At 41.7% G+C, this 18882-nt stretch overlaps 2 protein-coding genes across 3 annotated transcripts; both read left to right on the plus strand.

Annotated features, from left to right (window-relative positions):
- Positions 1-127: 127 nt before the first annotated feature.
- Positions 128-15923, plus strand: mri1 (methylthioribose-1-phosphate isomerase 1). 2 transcript variants are annotated; one of them, XM_034687929.1, is made up of 7 exons: positions 128-726; positions 1657-1880; positions 6163-6332; positions 6428-6604; positions 6694-6918; positions 11185-11340; positions 14192-15923. In XM_034687929.1, exons 1-6 carry the CDS (start codon positions 595-597, stop codon positions 11316-11318), a joined length of 1062 nt encoding a protein of 353 aa, XP_034543820.1. In that variant the 5' UTR covers positions 128-594; the 3' UTR covers positions 11319-11340; positions 14192-15923. The 2 variants fall into 2 exon arrangements, with proteins under 2 accessions (XP_034543820.1, XP_034543818.1); XM_034687927.1 differs by having other exon boundaries at positions 11185-15923.
- Positions 15924-17014: 1091 nt separating this feature from the next.
- Positions 17015-18773, plus strand: c7h19orf53 (chromosome 7 C19orf53 homolog). The gene is made up of 3 exons (XM_034688770.1): positions 17015-17157; positions 17817-17872; positions 17998-18773. Exons 1-3 carry the CDS (start codon positions 17067-17069, stop codon positions 18142-18144), a joined length of 294 nt encoding a protein of 97 aa, XP_034544661.1. The 5' UTR covers positions 17015-17066; the 3' UTR covers positions 18145-18773.
- The last annotated feature ends 109 nt before the right edge of the window (positions 18774-18882 follow it).

Here is an 18882-nt window from a genome sequence, read left to right on the forward strand (position 1 = left end):
ATTTGAAATTCCCCCTGACAAAGGGGAAAGGATGAGAGGGGGGATGGGACGTGGAGAGAGAGAGAGAGAGAGAGAGAGAGAGTGAAAAAGGGAGTCTTGGAGAAAATTGGACAACCCGCGAGACTTTGGTGGGCGTGGTCAGAGAGGAGGGCTTCCTGCTCGGGTGAACACGTGGTTCCGTGTCTGCCTCCCTGCCTGTCTGTCAGAGTGTGAAGGTTTCCAGCCTATCTCTCACTCCTCTCTCCCCGCTCTGTCCTTTCATACAGCACAGCAGACCTTCTCCTCCTCTCACTCCATCCAGCGCGCTCCTCTTCCTCCTCCTCTTCTTCCTCTTCCTGCTGCTCCACGTTTCCTCCTTCTGTTTGCGACGGCTCTCAGGACTGCCGACAGCCAGGCCGCGGTCACTTCAGCGTGTCTCCGCTCACAGAGAGAGGGGGAGAGTGTGTGAAAGTGTGTGAGTGTGTGTGTGTGTGTGTTTGTGTGTGTGTGTGTGTGTGGAAGTGTGTGTGAGTGAGTGAGTGAGTGAGTGAGTGCGTGTGCGCGCGTCCGTCTGCGTAATTTCTCCCCGCTATCTGTGCGCCTTGCTGTTCAGTCATGACTCTGGAAGCGATCCGCTACCGGGCCGGGGCTCTGCAGATCCTGAACCAGCTGCTGCTGCCACACCAGACCGTCTACGATGAGATCCACTCGGTGCAGGACGCGTACGAGGCCATCAAGTCCATGAAGGTACGTGGAGCTCATTTCTCTTTCTCCATCTCTCTCCTCCTTCACTCCCTCTCCCCCGGCCGACGTGCATGCCCGCAGCCCAAGCATCCATCCCCGTCGTGCTTGTGTTTTTCACTCGGGTCTTTTGTGCTCCTCTCCAGCACGCGTGTCATGCCATATGCTCGCCGCCGTGCCCCTGATGTCGGCCTGTATTTTTGTTTTGGCTGCACCTGCAGCACCCACAACTCCCCGACAATCGACCCCCTCCGAAGCCATCCTTTATGTAGTTTTTACATTTCCATGTGAAAGAGTGACTGACTGTATCAGCACGCATCAACCCACCCATGAAATATGCTCCCCTCCTCCCTCTTTCTTTGGGAGAGATTATTGATGAATTATTAATGACCTCTGCCAGGGTTTTTTTGTTCGCGTTTCGGTCTTGTTCTGCACTCAGTGACACCTCCGGCTCATTTCTCCCTCCACACCTGAATCTTTGACAGAGAGAGGTGTGAGAGAGTCACATGTTGTTCAAGTTCGGCTGGGAACATTTTCAGATGTTCACTTATTAGGGCAGAGCAGAGAGTGACATCTTTTGTCTTCTCTGTTCTACTCTCATGCAGGAGCTCCACTTTGATCCTGGTTATGTGTGTGTGTGTGTGTGTGTGTGTGTGTGTGTGTGTGTGTGTGTGTGTGTGTGTGAGTGTGAGTGTCAGAGTGAAGGAATGTACCATACATAGAAAGGGTGATGTCATGATAATGGAGTCTAATGGCAGAGCCAGATATGTCTCAAAGACTAAAACATATTTCCATGTAAAAGCCACCTCGTCTTCTTCTGGCTCACTGATCATGATCTGTGAGGACGGGTAGGGAGAAGTTCCCGTCCTGAAAAGATGTGAGACAAAGAACGAGGCCCTCAGAGTGATGCTTACTTTTCCTCCTCTTCCCTTACAGGTACGGGGCGCCCCGGCCATCGCCATCGTTGGTTGCCTTAGCTTGGCGGTGGAGTTGCGGGCAGGCGCTGGAGGCGATGACCCTGTGACCTTCATCAGGGAGTCCCTGTGCCACTTGACCTCCGCCAGGCCCACCGCCGTCAACATGGGCCGTGCCGCCCGAGAGCTGATGGAGTTCGCGGAGAACGAGAGCATGGAGAAGAACTCTGAGCAGCTCAGAGAAAGGTGGGCTGGTTACAGGGTCTAAACTACCAACACTTTGGGAAGGTTTCTCCTCGGGGTCATCGGAACAGGAGAACAGCTTCTTAAATGTTCTGCTACAGATTTAAATCTATCCTTAAATTACAGATTCCTCAAGTAGAGTCTTTACCACCTTTACCAAAGCACAATACAGTATTTTTGCACAGAGGTACAAGTCGTTCTCTGGTTTGACTCCCATCAGATACAAGCCTCTCTGTGTGGAGTTTGTATGATCTGACCTTGTGTGTTGGGTATGCTAGGTTCTCTCTGGGTGCTCTGGTTGCATCCCACGGTCCAGAAACATGCTGGTCAGGTGTATTAGTCACCTGAAATGACTGGTTTATGTGGGTGTAATGGTTATATGTGTCTATATCTCAGCCCTGTGGTTTACTGGGCGACCTGTCCAGGGTTTTCTGCCCTCTCCTCGCCCCTTGATAGTTTGATAACAAGAATAGAACATTTATGAAAAGATATTTTTGTTTTAGTGCTATGGTTCCCCTGATTGTCTTCATACTTTCCTTTTCTCCTCTTCTGATTTTGTTACTTACAGTGAATAATCTAGTTCCAGCCTATAGTTCAGTTTAAAGAAGTCTTCAGAGTTTGTGATCACTTGTAGCTCTGTTGAACAGCCATGTGTTTACATTTAGACCCTCTCAGAGGTTTCACAAAAGCAAAGACAGGTAAAAGGAAGACTGTTGGCAGGTAAACATGGAGGTAAACAACGTTTGCATAAAAACTGTAAAGACAAACTGTAAATGTAAGTGTTTTATGTGTTTAGAGATGCATTTGAATTCCTAAAACATTTGTTCAGCCTTCAGAACATGCACCGTGGGTTTTAAACAGACCTTTTGCTTGTTTTACTGAAGGCTTTGCAGGGTGCCTTTGAGGCCCCTGTGTACTCATCATGTAACATTGAGTATATCAACAGCTTGCGCTGATATGTTGGTGAAACTGTGAGTTAAAATAGTTTGAACACATGCTGCTTTGCACTTGTGAAGTCAGGTTAGCTGCTGCTGTAGCACATCCTCATTCAACACCAGCTGCAGGTGTGCGTCTGAGAAACTTGTGATAGTTAGCAAGACGTGTGGAATGTGAAAATTGAGAAGCCGACATACTAGATTTGTCAGAAGTGTTATTTTACGTGAATCATTTGAACTAAATTGTAGTTTGGAGATGCACATGATGGGGAGCAGGGAAGACGCCTGAAAGTGGGAAGGTCTCATCGGACATGCTCTGATCCAATACACAAGATAGATGTGGTCTGAAATACTGACTTTATTTACTCAGCTTTATTTCTTTATTAAAGTCAGTGTGTTTCTGATCTCAGATTCAGCCTTTCAGTCACTCCTACCTGACTCTATGCATAGCGATCCCTCTCCTCATGTTAACTCACATAATAATAATAATTGAATAAGTTCTAATGAGGGCGGCACTGTTTTTGAATTTCCGGGATATAAAGTGGGAATCAGTGTATTTTATTTTTTTATTTGCACATCATAAAAACAACAACAACAACAACAACAACAGCAGCAATATATGTAATGGAATCAAAAACATTGTGCAGGGGAGGTCAGAAGCCCCAAGAGGCTTATAGAAATACCTTCCCTCTTGCTAAACAAAAAGTTCTAAAAAGCAGTGTTACAGATAAGTTACCAAAAATAGTTCCATATCTGTACAATTGCAAGACATACCATGTATAATTAGATCAGACAAGTATGTTGAGACTTGTTAAATTAGGGATTTTTTCAGATGCTTTTTTAAGGATGATAGTGAAGATGCTGATTGTTGAGATGGTCTCTGTATTTCAAGGTGTACTGATTAAGGGAAGTCCGGCAAGATGGGAGGTGAACATTTTTTGAGTGTCTTATATGAATGTCTGAGGAAAACTTAAAGACATTTTAAAAGTACAGGGCAGGTCTCTGGTTAAGTAAACACACAGGTCTGATAAATGTTCACGTTAAAAACAGATGCAAGTTTGTACTTTTTGAAAAGAGGAGCAGATGAGTCGCATCCTTTGAAAAAACTAATCATTCTCAATTATTTCTTTTGGACTAACAAAATCGTATTTAGATAAGTGGGAGAAGTAGCTGCCCATAAAGTACTGCAGTACATAATGTGAGGATACATTCAACTGTAATAAAAAGTTAAAATACAAGAATTATTTACCAGTAAATGAACTCTACTCAAAATACCAATCAACCTCATAATCTTTTTACACACGTGTTCAATGTGGTCATTCCATGAAAGCTTTTCATCCACCAGGACTCCAAGGATCCAGTATCAGTAGATTGACTCTGGTTTGAGGGATCAGTATCTGCACCTGTACAGAAGTAGTTCCCAGGACTGCCCTTTTGTCCCATTACAGCATACATGGTGTTTGGTAATAAAGATGTGTAACTAGGAATCACAGTGCAGATAGTGAACGGGTCGTGTTAGATGTTCTGAGTTAATCATGAAGCTGTATAGTTCTGCTCTTTAGGCCGTACAGCAGACTGTGTTTCTGTTTTTAGAACTTCAGTGGAGTTTTGTTCTTGCAGAATGACACCTTGGCGATGAGGTGATTAACAAGTGAGTTTATGTATCTGGTGACACTTACTGTAACGTGCTGGATCAATGTTACTAGTCTGTAGAAATGTTAGTAAGTAAGTAAGTAAACTTTTATTCACTATAGCACCTTTCACAGAGCATAGTCACAAAGTGCTTCACAGAGTTTCAATATCGACAATAAAATGTGCAATAAATAAGACAATAATGAAAGCAGACAAACAAATGTGTCTTAAGGTGCTTTATTAAAGTCTCAGTGGAAACAGCACAGCACACTTGTTCCACAGAGTCAGAGCCACAAGCTCAAAGGCACGGCCCCCTTTAGTTTTTAGGCTCACATGAGGCACAGCAAGCAGACCCTGGTCTGAGGATCTGAGGGGTCTACTGGGGATGTAAGGGTTGTGTAGGTCGGAGATATATGCGAGTGCTTGATGATGGATAGCTTTATATGTTAATACCAGTATCTTAAACTGTATTCTGAATTTGATTGGCAGCCACTGTATGGAGAAAAGAATCGGTGTGATGTGGGTTGTTTTGCTGGACCTGTTTAACAGTCTTGCAGCAGCGGCTGTGTTCATAAAACAGACAGTGGCTACCGTTGGGTGTGCTGTTCATGGAGCCAAATATCAGACTGACACTAAACAAGTGAGAGCTACAGGAGAGGCTGTGAGGAAGGATACACATGCTGTAGTGTCTTCCCTCTGAAGGCACGTTGACTTAAGTCTGACTGGAACGACAGGAGATGTAGTCCAGTTTTAAACAGTTCTCCGTCGGTCCTTAATGTTCACTGCTCATTTTACATCACTCGTTAACTCAAAGAGGAGAGATTTGATCGTTAGTATGAATGCATCAGAATCAGAAATACTTTATTTATCCCGGGGGGGGATTCAGTCATTACAGTTGCTCCTATACACAATGAGTTATACAAATACAATAATAAGCTATGTAGAAGATAAATACATGGTTGAAGTCCCCAGAGATCAGGAAGAGGGCACTCTGGTGGTCTGTCTGGAGTCTGGCTATGGCAGCGTTGAGAACGATGGACGCCGTAGTTGGTTTGGAAGAGGGGGGATGTAAACAGCTACCAGTATGATATGTGAGATCTCCATGTGCAGATAATATGGTCGGAGGCCCACAGCGCTCTCGGTGCTATCCCGGTCTGCCCGGACAGTCTGGAAGCCGTCAATGGAGACGTTGTGGTCGGGAATATCCTGATGCAGCCACGTTTCTGTGAAGCACACCATGCTACATTCCTGAAACTCCGTCTGACTCCTGGCTAGTCCTGTTAGCTCGTCCATCTTATTATCCAGAGATCTCACGTTGCCCATGATGAGAGAGGAGAGACACAGCTTCTATCTCCTCTCCATAAACCTCGGTCTTCTTATACCAGCTCCCCTCCCTCGTAGCTCTGTGCCTCATCTGCTTCTATGTGTCCTAAATCTCCAGAGTTCTGCAGGAACAGCCAACATCCAGCATCCGCTTTGCTGTTTTTATTTCCGTTTAACACTCTGGAGATCACTCACTTCTTACACATTAACTAAAAGATGACAAATTCTGAATTCAGAAATATATTTAATGAACTTACTGTATCACTGCATGGCTCTTACATCTAGATGACCAAATGAACATGCAGCATATTGTAACTCCAGACTTGATGGACACACGAAGTCCAGGGTGGCACACACAGCCTATTCTCATCCCCACCTCTTCCTCCCTCCCACAGTGTCATCGCCTGGATTGAAGACATGCTGGAGCGTGACGTCAATGACAACAGGAAGATCGGTAACTATGGCGCCCAGCACATCCTGTCTGGCGTCCCGAGGGACTCTGTGACGATCCTCACACACTGCAACACCGGCTCGCTGGCCACAGCTGGATACGGGACCGCACTCGGTGAGACTCTGATGGATCAGTGGGTGTGAGTGAGAGAAGAGGGTGGTGTTGAAATATTAACAGCACTGTAACTGTCATGATGACTCTGTGTGAAGGTGTGGTGAGGAGCCTCCACGCGCTGAGCAGGCTGAAGCGTGTGTACTGCACGGAGACCAGACCGTACAACCAGGGATCCAGACTGACGGCGTATGAGGCGGTCGCAGAGGGGATCCCTGCTACACTAATTACAGACAGCATGGCGGCGCTCACCATGAGAGAGATGGACATAACAGGTGTGTGTGTGTGTGTCGTTCAGGTCTCTGCTTATCAAACTCTGTTCTTATCATCCTTCTTAATCTCTCTGTTGTGTTCTTCATCTCAGCCGTGGTGGTGGGTGCAGACAGGGTAGTTGCCAATGGAGATACCGCCAACAAGGTGGGCACGTACCAATTAGCCATTGCCGCAAAGCACCATGGGATTCCGTTCTATGTGGCTGCACCGAGCACGTCATGTGACTTGAGCCTGGAGAGCGGCAGGGACATCATTATCGAAGTGCGCCCCCCTGAAGAGCTCACCAGTATAAACGGAGTCCCCATTGCTGCACCAGGTAAGACCTGTGGGACATCAGGGGGGAGGGAGGAGGGGGGGGGGTCATATACGCTGTTAAAGATGTATGAAATGATTGATTCGAGGACTTAAAGCAACAGGAAAACATCAGACTCTGAAAGAAAGATGAGCATGGCCCAGTTCCAGTGATTGCCCTAAGCTCTAAGAACTGAATGAACCCTCACAGACTTTAATTGACGTCACATGTGGCGTTAGTGCCAGAAGAAGATGAAGACGGCGACAAGGAGAGAAATACAGTTTTAAGATATCAGGCGCCCTGCCATTGTTTATACAACTGAAACACGATGAACTATGAGGAGATCTTTCTTTCTGTGGTTCTGTACCGTCTAAGATCTCCCTTGATAGTCCGCAGACGTACAAAAACTGTTCCTAAATGAGGTTTCTCAAAAGTCCCTGATCCTTCTGCACCCATGACAAGTCACTTACGAGCCTTTACGGGCCTACGGGTCAATGTTTATGGGCCCCGAAGAGAGGACGTTGTGTGTGTCAGTTGAGTTCGTTAGAGCTGAATTGAGTCATTTGATCTCTAATTACGTGACCAGAGCGGAGAAGTGCCCGCTGACATCACAGTAATTAAAGAGCAGTCGTTTAATGAGCTCACTGGCCTCTGGAGAGGAGGATGTGTGCCTGTACATTACGTTTCTATCCCTCCTTAACTTTATTCTCAGACTCTGCTCTGCCGTCTCAACGGGGAGTTTTAAAGGACATTTACAGAGATGGTGTTTTCACATTTTACTTTAAATCAATGAATCGGGGGCGTCAGTTTAGCTCGGTAGGTAGAGCAAGCACTTCACATACAGAGACTCCAGTGGTCGTAGGATCGATCCTCGGTCCTGTCATGATTTGGTGCATGTCATGCCCCCTCTCTCTCCCCACATATCCTGTCTCTCTTGAGCTGTTCTTTCTAAATAAAGGAGTACAGTTGGCGTGCTCCCTGAAAAACCCTCGGTGCTAGAAATGAAAAAATGTTTCAGCCCATGTTTTTTGTCAGTGTTTGGAAACGGTGGTGAAAGCTAGAGCTAAAGCGCATTATTTCTAAAAGCTGCTGTCGATTTCTGACATCAAAGTTTTGAACTTTATTGCGAGGGCTGACATTTTTCACTTATACTCTAAATAAAGGAAAATAAACCTAAAAAAGCCCATGAAAAACGACCAACAGGAGTGAGAAGATTTGACTTACAGGTCTGACCTGTGTAGGCAATTAATGATGCATCTTTTATCCGAGTGTTTAAGATCTCTGCTGTTTTCCAATTACAATTAAAGTGTCATCAGAAACACAGTCGCACTTCGTGATGTTACTTCATGTCATAAGCAAAAGCTCTTCAGTGTAAATCACACACACTACCAGTCAAAAGTTTGGAAAACACCTTCTCATTCAAGGGTTTGTATTTATTTTAAGTATTGTAAACACTGTAGATTAATACTGAAGACATCAAAACTATGAAAGAACATATATAGAATTATTGAATGAACAACAAAGTGTTAAACAAAGCAGAATCTGTTTTATATTTTAGATTCTGTAAAGTAGCCCCCTTTTTCCTTAATGACAGCTTTGCACACTCTTGGTATTCTCTCAGTCTGCTTCATGAAGTGGTCTCCTGGAATGGTTTCTAATGAACATGAGCCTTGTCAAGAGTTCATTTGTAGAATGACTTGCCTTCTTAATGTGTTTGAGACCATCAGTTGTGTTGTTCAGAGGTAGGGTTAGTACACAATGGATAGCCCTATTTGTCTACTGTTGTAATCCAGATTATGGCAAAATCAGATGATTTAATAATAATAATAATAATAATAATAATAATAATAATAATGCATTTTATTTATAGGCGCCTTTCTTGGCACTCAAGGTCACCTTACAACATTAAAAACAAACAGAGTTTAAATAACAAACAATAAATAAAACACAATTTAAAAAGTTTTAAGTGAATGGACAGAGGATTTCATAGTTTTGATGTCTTCAGTATTAATCTACATTGTTGAAAAATAATTAAAATAAATAAAAACCATTGAATGAGAAGGTGAGTCCAAACCTTTGACTGGTAGTGTACATCCACTCTTCTGCTGCTGTAAACAATAGAATTTGAAATAATCAGTGGTTGGAATAAAATCTGAGATGATCGTTTGAAAGTTTCAACTGTGGATAAACAATTGAAACAGTAAGTTTTCACAGCAGCAGGCTTAAATGATGGATGAACCTGATATTTCTGCATCCTGCTTTGAGAGTTTTAAGAAACAAGAGACGGACATTGTCTTGCTGACTCTGTCATGGCTTTATAATTTATTATTTGAAATATTGTGACTTTACATCTGAAGAACTGAAAACATACTTTGAAGACCCTTTTACATTCAGAGGTTTTGAAAATTGAAGAAAGTGTGTAAAACAGGGGGAGGAGGCAGGAAACTGAACGGCGCAAAGTATCTGTATGTGAGCTGCCGATGTCCTCTGATTCAGAAAGGTCCTGAAGTGCTGCTTTTACCAAGTCCTACTTGTGAGAGTAGTAGCAATGTGGGTTTGTGAGCACCATCAGGGACTCTCCTGATCGCATGTTGGTACACCAGTTTCTCTCCTCTATCGGTTTTGGTCTGTTGAGACTTGTTCATCTTGTCCGTACTCTGGCGTGTCATCATCCCTGTCAAAATCATCAGTTTAACAGATTAGTTTTCTTTTCTTTTCTTTTTTGAATATTTTATTTTACTTTTCAGATTTAAACACAGACAGAAAATAGACATACAGAAAGGACAGAAAAGAAGGAAACCTACTGTATGAAAGAAGCTAATATTACAGAATAAATACAGAGAGTAGGTAGTTCCAAAATAATGAAAATATAAAATATACAAACAAGAAAAAGTTACAAAATAGACAAGAGACAAAAATGGTTGGTTGTATTTTCTGTCTCCCTCGAAACCTGCAGACTCGATCAGCTGATCAGTGCGCGAGAGGTGGAGGGACATGCATGTTGTGTTTGAGAAACAGGGCCAAACGTCCATGGCCGAGCATCCATGCTGGTATACCAACCTGTTTCTCAATACAATCGTCACACAGACCTGTGTCTCCTGTGATTGACAAGCACCTCACTGAACCCCACTTAAGACTAATCTATCTCTTTAAAGTTGTGGAGCTATCAGTCATTGTTAAACCATGACAATACTTCACTGGCATGTCATCAAACGATTAAAATGCTTATCTTACAGTAAGAAACCTTTGAAGTTATTAGCTAAGCATCTTACTAAAACAGTGGAATAATTAGCCATACACACTACCAGTCAAAAGTTTGGACACACCTTCTCATTCAATGGTTTTTATTGTAATTATTTTCAACATTGTAGATTAATACTGAAGACATCAAAACTATGAAATAATCTGGTTTTGCCATAATCTGGATTACAACAGTAGTCAAATAGGGCTATCCATTGTGTACTAACCCTACCTCTGAACAACACAACTGATGGTCTCAAACACATTAAGAAGGAAAGTCATTCTACAAATGAACTCTTGACAAGGCTAATATTAATTAGAAACCATTCCAGGAGACCACTTCATGAAGCAGACTGAGAGAATACCAAGAGTGTGCAAAGCTGTCATGAAGGAAATAGGGGGCTACTTTACAGAATCTAAAATATAAAACATATTCTGCTTTGTTTAACACTTTGTTGTTCATTAAATAATTCCATATATGTTCTTTCACAGTTTTGATGTCTTCAGTATTAATCTACAGTGTTTACTAATAATTAAAATAAATACAAACCCTTGAATGAGAAGGTGTTTCCAAACTTTTGACTGGTAGTGTTCATATATCATAAACCTGACTGTATTCTTTCAACTGTTAAAGTTGGCTCAAATTTGTATCTAAAGGATTGACACAACAGGTGGCTAATAGTCATATATATAACCCCCTTTTATTTTGTTAAGACTGAAAAATCAATGTTTGACACATTTAGCTGAAAGTAATATTTGTAAAAGTTAGTTTACTACCATTGACAGAACTAGATTAAAAACCACAGCACAGATTATTAGCAAAAGAAGTTGTTGGTAACTGGTGAAGTAGCTTCAAAAAACAGATACATGGTGGAAAACAGGGTGCACATTCATGCATAAATGTGTTTATCACAAAGCCAAAGTTATGAATATACCATTAAAAAATAGAGGTCAAAAGTAACAGTTCAATTGAGAGCTAAATTTTATTGATAAATCAAATAAATGTGTCTCAATCTTCCCCTTTGACTCATCTCTGTGTGTCTCCTTCAGGTATCGAGGTGTGGAACCCAGCGTTTGATGTGACTCCTCACCAGCTCATCACAGGAGGCATCATCACAGAGCTCGGGGTCTTCCTCCCTTCGGAGCTCCAGGCAGCGCTCACCGGCCGCCTCACTGCCCTCTAAAGCCACTCAGCTCCTCCTGCTGGTCCGTGTGTGCCACTGCACCTTAATGTCACACACCTCAAAGACACTCATTGCATAACAGAGCACACACTCTCATAGTTGTGTTTCCTTTTCTTTTCATCTTTTCATCAACGCACAGTCACTGTTTCATGTCAGTGGTGCACACAGAAGAATATACTTTCTTCATCCTCTCACTCACCCACACAAATTCACTGCAGGGAGTCGAGCAGACACACGTGCAGTCTCCCCTTTCTTTAATGCTCCTCTTCATTTTCTGTGTTTTCTCCATGTCATCTTTTCCAAAGTCTCCCACCCTGTCTTCAGTGTCAACCCTTCCTCTGTTTAAACAGCTACAGTGACAAGGATTAGCTCAGCTGAACTCAGTCCCATAAGAAATATCTGGCACACAATTTTCTGAATCCTTAATGAGGTCATTTTTTAAAACTCTTTACCACAAATATTAAAACTTCCAAAAAGTGACATGGCTGATATTTTCAAATATCATTTCAAAGTAGTGGTTTTTAGTAGCCATGGTTTATTAAATGCTGCTACCCATGTGTAAATATACATATCATTGCCTTTAGTGTGTACATATGTAGAGAACTAACCCCTGCTAGTAAAAGGTACTGCTATTTGAACCAAATACTTGGTTATATGAGATTAAAGTTGAGATCAAAAATGTTATATTAACATTTAATTTCCTTCATTTCATATAGAAACCTTTGTAGAGGAATAATCCAAATTTATCTCTCAACCAGACATTTTAATGCTGTGATTAATCTGATTCACTCATAATTTAATCTGATTAACTCTCATAAATTAATCTGATTCACTCTCATAAATTAATCTGATTCACTCTCATAATTTAATCTGATCACTCTCATAATTTGAATCTGATTTCACTTTGTTCGACTAAATTTTCAACAAGTGGAACTTCTCGATCAGTCCTTGTTACTCAGCTGAAGCCTACGAAAGATACACGGCTGTATTTACTTCTCCTTGTTTGCAACTAGCTACTTCTAGTTTTCTTGTATCATACCACACTCATACTCTCATGATGTAATAATATACTATACATATATTTATAACCATACTTATTTCCGCAGAATATTCACCACACTGCACATTACACTATTGAAGAATGAAAAATCAAAAAAAGGGACGTTGTGTCGTTCATGCTCAAACAGCTTTGCAGCGTGCTCAGAAGTCTGTTATGCTGTTCCACCTTTGTAATACAGGCATCTTTATTAAAGGAATAGTTCCCCCTAAAATGAATGTTTGGTCATCTGCTCACTTGCATGTTGGTAAAGACTTAGTTTATATCTTTATGTAAGACTGACCCCGATTTAAACACAATCTATTACAGACGAGAGAAAATACAATCAAGTGTAACATTTACTTGATGTTTCTTTCTTGATTTACAGACTCTACTCATCACAGCTACATCAGCAGCAACCTCTTTCTTTAATTTAAGGATGCAAACATTCAAATGTCTATCTAATGAGGATATTTAATGTGACGTGTTGCTCACAAGGAAAATCTTTTAGATTAATCCCTCAACCCTTCAGTTCTTATGAGCTGTATAGAGAAGTTTAGCTTCTTTGAGCTTGTGTTTTGGATTTACCTCCTACAGCTTTACTGCTCTCATCAACATCTCTTTGTCACCAAAGGCAGCTTTTTAATGAACCGGCTGTAACCGACTCAGTCTGCATCAAACAGCAGACAGAACATGTTGCAGTTAGCTTGTGAACAAATTAGGACAAGCTGCATGCTGGCCAAAAGAGTGCTGCAATGATGGTAAATATTTGACTGTTCCTTCCGTTAGACACAAACAGGACTTCAAATAAGTGCCCACAGGATGTGTAAACAGGAAACTGTTAGATAACACATTTCCCTAAACAAGTCTCGAAGGCGCTAATAAGTCAATTGTGTGTTTACGGTTTGTTCTGCTGCCCCAAATTGACCAAAAAAAGAGTAACCTGCAGGTTTTAAGGCCCAAAGTGTTGACTTTATGCAGATTCTTGAAGTTTCCACACATAACTTCCTACTGTTGTACATTTAAAAGAGGTCAAAGGTCCCACACTGATAAACCCTTGATGTAGAGATGAGCAGTCGATGGCTTCAGGTCTTTATTTTGGGCTGAACTATTCCTTTAAGATTGTGCTCTTTTTTCCACAATGCAATATCCTTCTGCTGAAGGAGCTTCAACACATAGCATGGTTCAACCAACAACCAGAATGTAATCTCCAACTCAGATAACCAGGCTCTTGTTAGGGGCCGTGTCCAGGACAGACCTCAGACACTCAGTCACTTCTGCCTTTTGTGCTTTGATCAGAATGTGTTTCGACTGTTTGGACTCATAACTGAGATGCTGATTTTACTCCATACTGACGTACAGGCCATCAGACGACTTCAGATCGACATTAAGGATTAAACAAAGGTTTTTCTCCTCAGCTGTTGGCTGATACTTTTCGCCCTGTCAGTCTTTAGTCTCTCTATTTTCTCCTGATAGGGTCCAGTGTTGTGGGGCAGACGCTGCATTTTAACATGTAAACACCCTTCATGATTACATAATCTGAAACTGATTAGCTATAATGAAAACGACATTTGAATCCCCTTACTTGGTGATGACTTGCAGCAGAGTTTACCTGCAGACTGTTAGTGATTGTTAAAGCAGGAAATGAACCCGTGTTCAGTCTCTTGTGTGTAAAAGGAGGGTCGATAGGTTCCTGTAGTTTCACCTGGCCAGTGACCCTTCAGTTAATTTGTTGTTCTAAAACGTTCCCTATAAAAGCTGTCCAGATATCTTTAGATGACTGTATGGGACACGCGTACTCGCTGTACTGAATGTTACACTGCTCACTGCCTTACAGGTGCAACACCAGTACAGATTACTGACCCTAACCGGAGAGACAGCAGCCCTGCAGTCCTTCCTTCATCCTGACTCCTAACATGTAGCCAGACCACAATCTCAACAAGCTCACAGATATCTGGTGACACTCATTGAACAACTCATTACAAAGAGACTCCTTCTTTAAGAAAATTATGGCCCTCAGAAACTGCTTCTTTATGAATTTGTATCAGTATCCTGATTACCTGTTGTTCATGATAGTCTGTTTCAGAAAGCCAAGGTACACCCTCGTCTGATCTGGCTTTCTGATCCTTCTCTGTGTTCTCTGTTACCAGTTAAACTAAAAAGAAGTTAGATCACATGAAGAGTATCAAATTCACATAATATAAAGAAGACCAAAACCTTAATAACATTGAGTAAACATAAAGGCTGATTTGTACACTCTGTGCTCGGTGAGCTTGATGAGACAGAGGTCAGGGGTCTGGCCACAATGCTCGTGTTCCTCTTTAACACCCTGTCTGACCTCCACACTGCCCTTGTGGACTTTTATCATTCATTTAAAAAAATAAAAACAGTTCAGTCCAGAGAAAATGCTGTAAAAAAAAAAAAAAGCTAAGTATCAATTGTAATCACTGCAGTAACAATAGTATCATAATCTATCATCCTGCTGTAATATAAGCTTGCTTCTTCCCTCACTTTGATCCTCTCCCTCTTTGTTTGTCTTCTGCCTACCCTTCAAACCTCATCTCACAAAGATGCTGTTACACCACACGAAGCATAATGGACATTTGTGTATTAGAGTTTTCTTTCTTTGGTTTTGTACAGTCCAAGATTTTCTGTGTTTAGGGGCAAGTTTAGAGCGTGTTCCAGACAAATGTAGCAACTTTGTGGCTGTCAGACCTGCCATGTGTAATTTCTTTCTATATTCTTAAAAGGTAAAAGTTCTTTTTGTCTGTACATCATGATTTTAACTGTTTGGCTGTGGTTTGTTGTTTTATTTCATGGCATTGTGATTCCTAGTGACTAGGCCATTAGTACACCACACTGGGGAGGCCTCCTCAACCATACACACTACCTCTCCGTCTGCCTACACGGACTCAAACACTGAAATGCATGAACACAAGCACTCAGTGTGCAAGGCTACAGCAGCACAGATTGCAGAAAAATAACTGGATTAAATTTCTCCACATCTCACTGAGTTTTGTATCCGATGTGATTAATAATTTGTGGCAGTGGTGCTTTAAGTTTGCCAAAATTTGCAGAGGGATGGGCTCGAGTGTTATATTGGATAGCAGCTGAATTGTTTCTGCATTACAGTATGTTTTTCACTCCAAGCTTTTGAACCAGCAGCAACATAGTACTGTGTTTAACAAGATGTCCAACTGACCCCTCCTTGAGACGCCTGACACATACTAATGGTCCGGTGCCAAAGTTCAGTGCTGCTTGCCATGAATTTCCCACATTGATTTGGTTAATCAAACCAGGTGCTTGTGTATTATTTTCTCAATGATTAGTATGGCCTGCAATTACCATGGAAGGAGTGTTGTTCAGATGGCCTCTTAAGTGCAAGTCTGTTATTGTTGTTATTGATAATCACTTGATCTGGGTTTATTTTGTAACATGTGGAAATAGGTCAAAACTGGATTTTTTTATATATACGTATATGAATATAATGCTGTAAAGTGAAGTCATGAATTACGAGATTTTCTCTTTCACATCAATACGGTTAAAAAAATAAAATCACAATGAAATGATTTTTTTTATTTTCCGTCTCAAGTTCAATGCTTTAGGTGCATTTCGACCAAGAGTTCCAGAGTCTTTTAGTCTCCAGAACTACTTTACCCGGAACTGAAAGGTTCCTGTGCCCCCGGTGGCCAATGACGTATGGAGGGAAAAATAAGGTAAATGCACTACACCACCAGACCAGTAGAGGCCAGTAAAACAAAGACAAAACCATTCATCACAGATGACACCATAGAAGCAGACGGACAGGCAGGTATCATTATGAGCAACATAACAGTTAGCCTGTTAGCATGGAAGAGACTCAGCTGGAGCTGTTTTAGATGGTGCTATATTTCATCACAGATGGATTCACTGAATCAACATGGGAGAGGAGATAAGCGCGAGTAGCAAAGACGTTTCAACACGGCTTTAAAATCCTTTTGAAATCAAAATGCCGTGGCAGAGATCGGCCGGTGTTTTAGTTTAAACAGCGACCCTGTTAACTGGAGACTTTCAGCCGGATGCATCCCTCATAAACGTCTGTAGACGATCATTAAATATATCTGATGAGGATATTGAATCTTAAAAGTCCCTCTGTGTTTCAACAGCTGTGTAAACTCCACAAACACTGACACGTTCAGCTGAAGGTCTCCAGTTTACAGGGTCACTTAAAACCGTAACACCGGGAGAGACGCATTCAAGGTGGGCAGAGAGAAGACTACTGTTACAAGCTGCTAAATCAAGAGAATCACAGCTTCTTCTTTTGAAAAGTACACACACATACGAAAAAGATAGAACAAATAAAAACCAATGAAAGAAAGAGAAATCAAGTGAATCACAGATGTGTGTGATGTTATTGTGGGCGGCGGGAGGAATAAAAACACTGCGGTTAATCTACCAATCAGACACGTTCAGCATTGCAGGCCCTCTCCCCCTAAAGTCCCGGGACCTTTGAAAAGTACTACCCCCCTAGCAGGGGCTTTTTAGGGGGGAGATTATCTACCCCTGAATTAAAATCAGATCCAGGGTCAACCGGTCGAAAAACGCCTTTTGTGAGCACTTCGCCGAGGCTCCTGTAGGTGTCGGTAATGCGCAAAGGGAGGGTGACAAACACTTTTTCAAAGCGTAGAAGAAGAACTTCCCCGTTTGTATACTTCTACTTCCGGGCTGTAAAGATGGCTCAAGGTGCGCAGAAGTTTAAAGCTCAGCGGCCAGGAGCCTCTAAGAAACACCAACATCACAAAAACAAAGGACCCAAGAAAGGAGGTACGTGTTTTAAATTATAACCTGCTGTCCTACGAGTCTCTGAAAAGGTTTGTTAGCTATTTCAGCCAAAACAGCATCAACATATGGGGCTCACGGAAACAGCTGACCACGTTGTTCAAAAGGCGCATGTGCGATTATTATTATTTATTATTCATACGTTGTATCCATAGACTGTAAATAAAAGGTTGTATCCAACAGACAGAATTTAAGCATGTATTGCTTATTGGCTTCATTGTGTTTCACAGTAAGCTTAAAAAAAGGTCTTCATTGAATGACGGTCTGTCTTAGTACATGTAGTCATTCTTATTATAAGAAAAGAATTGTGTCTAGGTGTGATGTACTGCTGTTGTCACTTAACATGCAGTCTATGCCTATTCGTTTTTAAGCTGCCATGCCTTATAGTAAAGTGTTGCTCTTATTCAGTCTATTTCTATGCATTTAATGTTAATATTACAAACACCATTCAGTGTAAACGGCACAGTTAGCTTTAAAGTAGAGAATCCAAAATCATCATAGGGCTATTATAATCTGCACTGCACACTTCAACCAACATAAGTTTGACAGATCTGCAGTATAGGTGATTATCACTTAACTTGATCTGCTGGTGGTTTTAGCTTTTAGAAGTTTTGATCACAACTTGTTGTTTTCGATTTGTAAAGGGAGGATCATCGCGCCCAAGAAGGCTCAAGTGGTTGAGCAACAGAAGCTGAAGAAGGTGAGGACAAGTGTAACAGAGCAGTCTGGTCGCTTGGCTCTTTAATTGTGATTGAATATTTTTAGCTGTGAATGCTTCTCTGACCTGATTAACTCAAACATGTCCTTCTCTTCTTCTCCTCAAAGGGTCTAGAGATTGCTATCAGGAACAAGATTGAGCAGGAGGTGACGCAGAGGGCATCCACTTCCCTCCACAAGCCGCTGAGCGTGGTCAAAGGGGCTGAAGTTAAAGACAAGCCAGGAGCAGTCCGTCCAGGAACCAGCTCCAAATAGAACCTGACGCACAACCACAGACAATATGTACCTGAGGCTGAGTGTGCTAAACTTATGGACTTTGTCTTTGAGTCAGTGAGCTACATTGACCCTGTGAAACAGATATAAGAGACATCCCAGCTCTCCTGTTGTTCCAGTGCGAATGTTTGAGTCGACTTCAGGCAAATAGAAACATGAGGAACCATTCTTATCGTACCAGGTTTGGTGTCACTTTGGTTTCTCATTTCATCAAAAGTTGTATAAATTGAACTAACAGACTGGAATAGGCTGTTAGGAAGGGCCATGGAAATTGCATAAGCCTTCAGTAGGGGGCAGCACAGAACTGAATTGACTCTTACTGAGTGTTTGATGTTTTGTTGTTGCTGTAATAATCCTGATTGAAAACTAAGAACATAAACTACTACTTTTCATTTGTTTGTGTCATTCTGATATGTTCTCATGGAGAGCCACAAGAAGGTATCTCACAATTTCATAATGTGTTAATTATTTTTGTGCTTTTGAAAAGAGAAAATCCTGCACACTACTCTTCTCTTTGCTCGTTTTAAGTGTGCTCTCACAGATGGTACTCTTGAAAACGGTCCAAAGAGACTAAAACATGTTTATTTTATCTTAATAAATGGTGATGCTGAGCAAGAGTCTGTGATTTTCTCTGTTCAAGACTGTAGTCTCACATCCTACACCTACTTCCTCACATAGTTGGATGTGTGAACACCTTTAAAACATCTCCTTTGATAGTGA

The sequence above is a fragment of the Notolabrus celidotus genome, chromosome 7 (assembly GCF_009762535.1).
Source record: "Notolabrus celidotus isolate fNotCel1 chromosome 7, fNotCel1.pri, whole genome shotgun sequence".
NCBI classification, from domain to species: domain Eukaryota; kingdom Metazoa; phylum Chordata; class Actinopteri; order Labriformes; family Labridae; genus Notolabrus; species Notolabrus celidotus.

Coding starts and splice junctions, on each gene's coding strand:
- mri1 (XM_034687927.1), top strand. CDS start 595: ATGACTCTGGAAGCGATCCGCTACCGGGCCGGGGCTCTGCAGATCCTG. Junction 727..1,656: donor AGGCCATCAAGTCCATGAAG/GTACGTGGAGCT, acceptor CTTCCCTTACAG/GTACGGGGCGCCCCGGCCAT. Junction 1,881..6,162: donor TCTGAGCAGCTCAGAGAAAG/GTGGGCTGGTTA, acceptor TCCCTCCCACAG/TGTCATCGCCTGGATTGAAG.
- c7h19orf53 (XM_034688770.1), top strand. CDS start 17,067: ATGGCTCAAGGTGCGCAGAAGTTTAAAGCTCAGCGGCCAGGAGCCTCT. Junction 17,158..17,816: donor CAAAGGACCCAAGAAAGGAG/GTACGTGTTTTA, acceptor CGATTTGTAAAG/GGAGGATCATCGCGCCCAAG. Junction 17,873..17,997: donor AGCAACAGAAGCTGAAGAAG/GTGAGGACAAGT, acceptor TTCTCCTCAAAG/GGTCTAGAGATTGCTATCAG.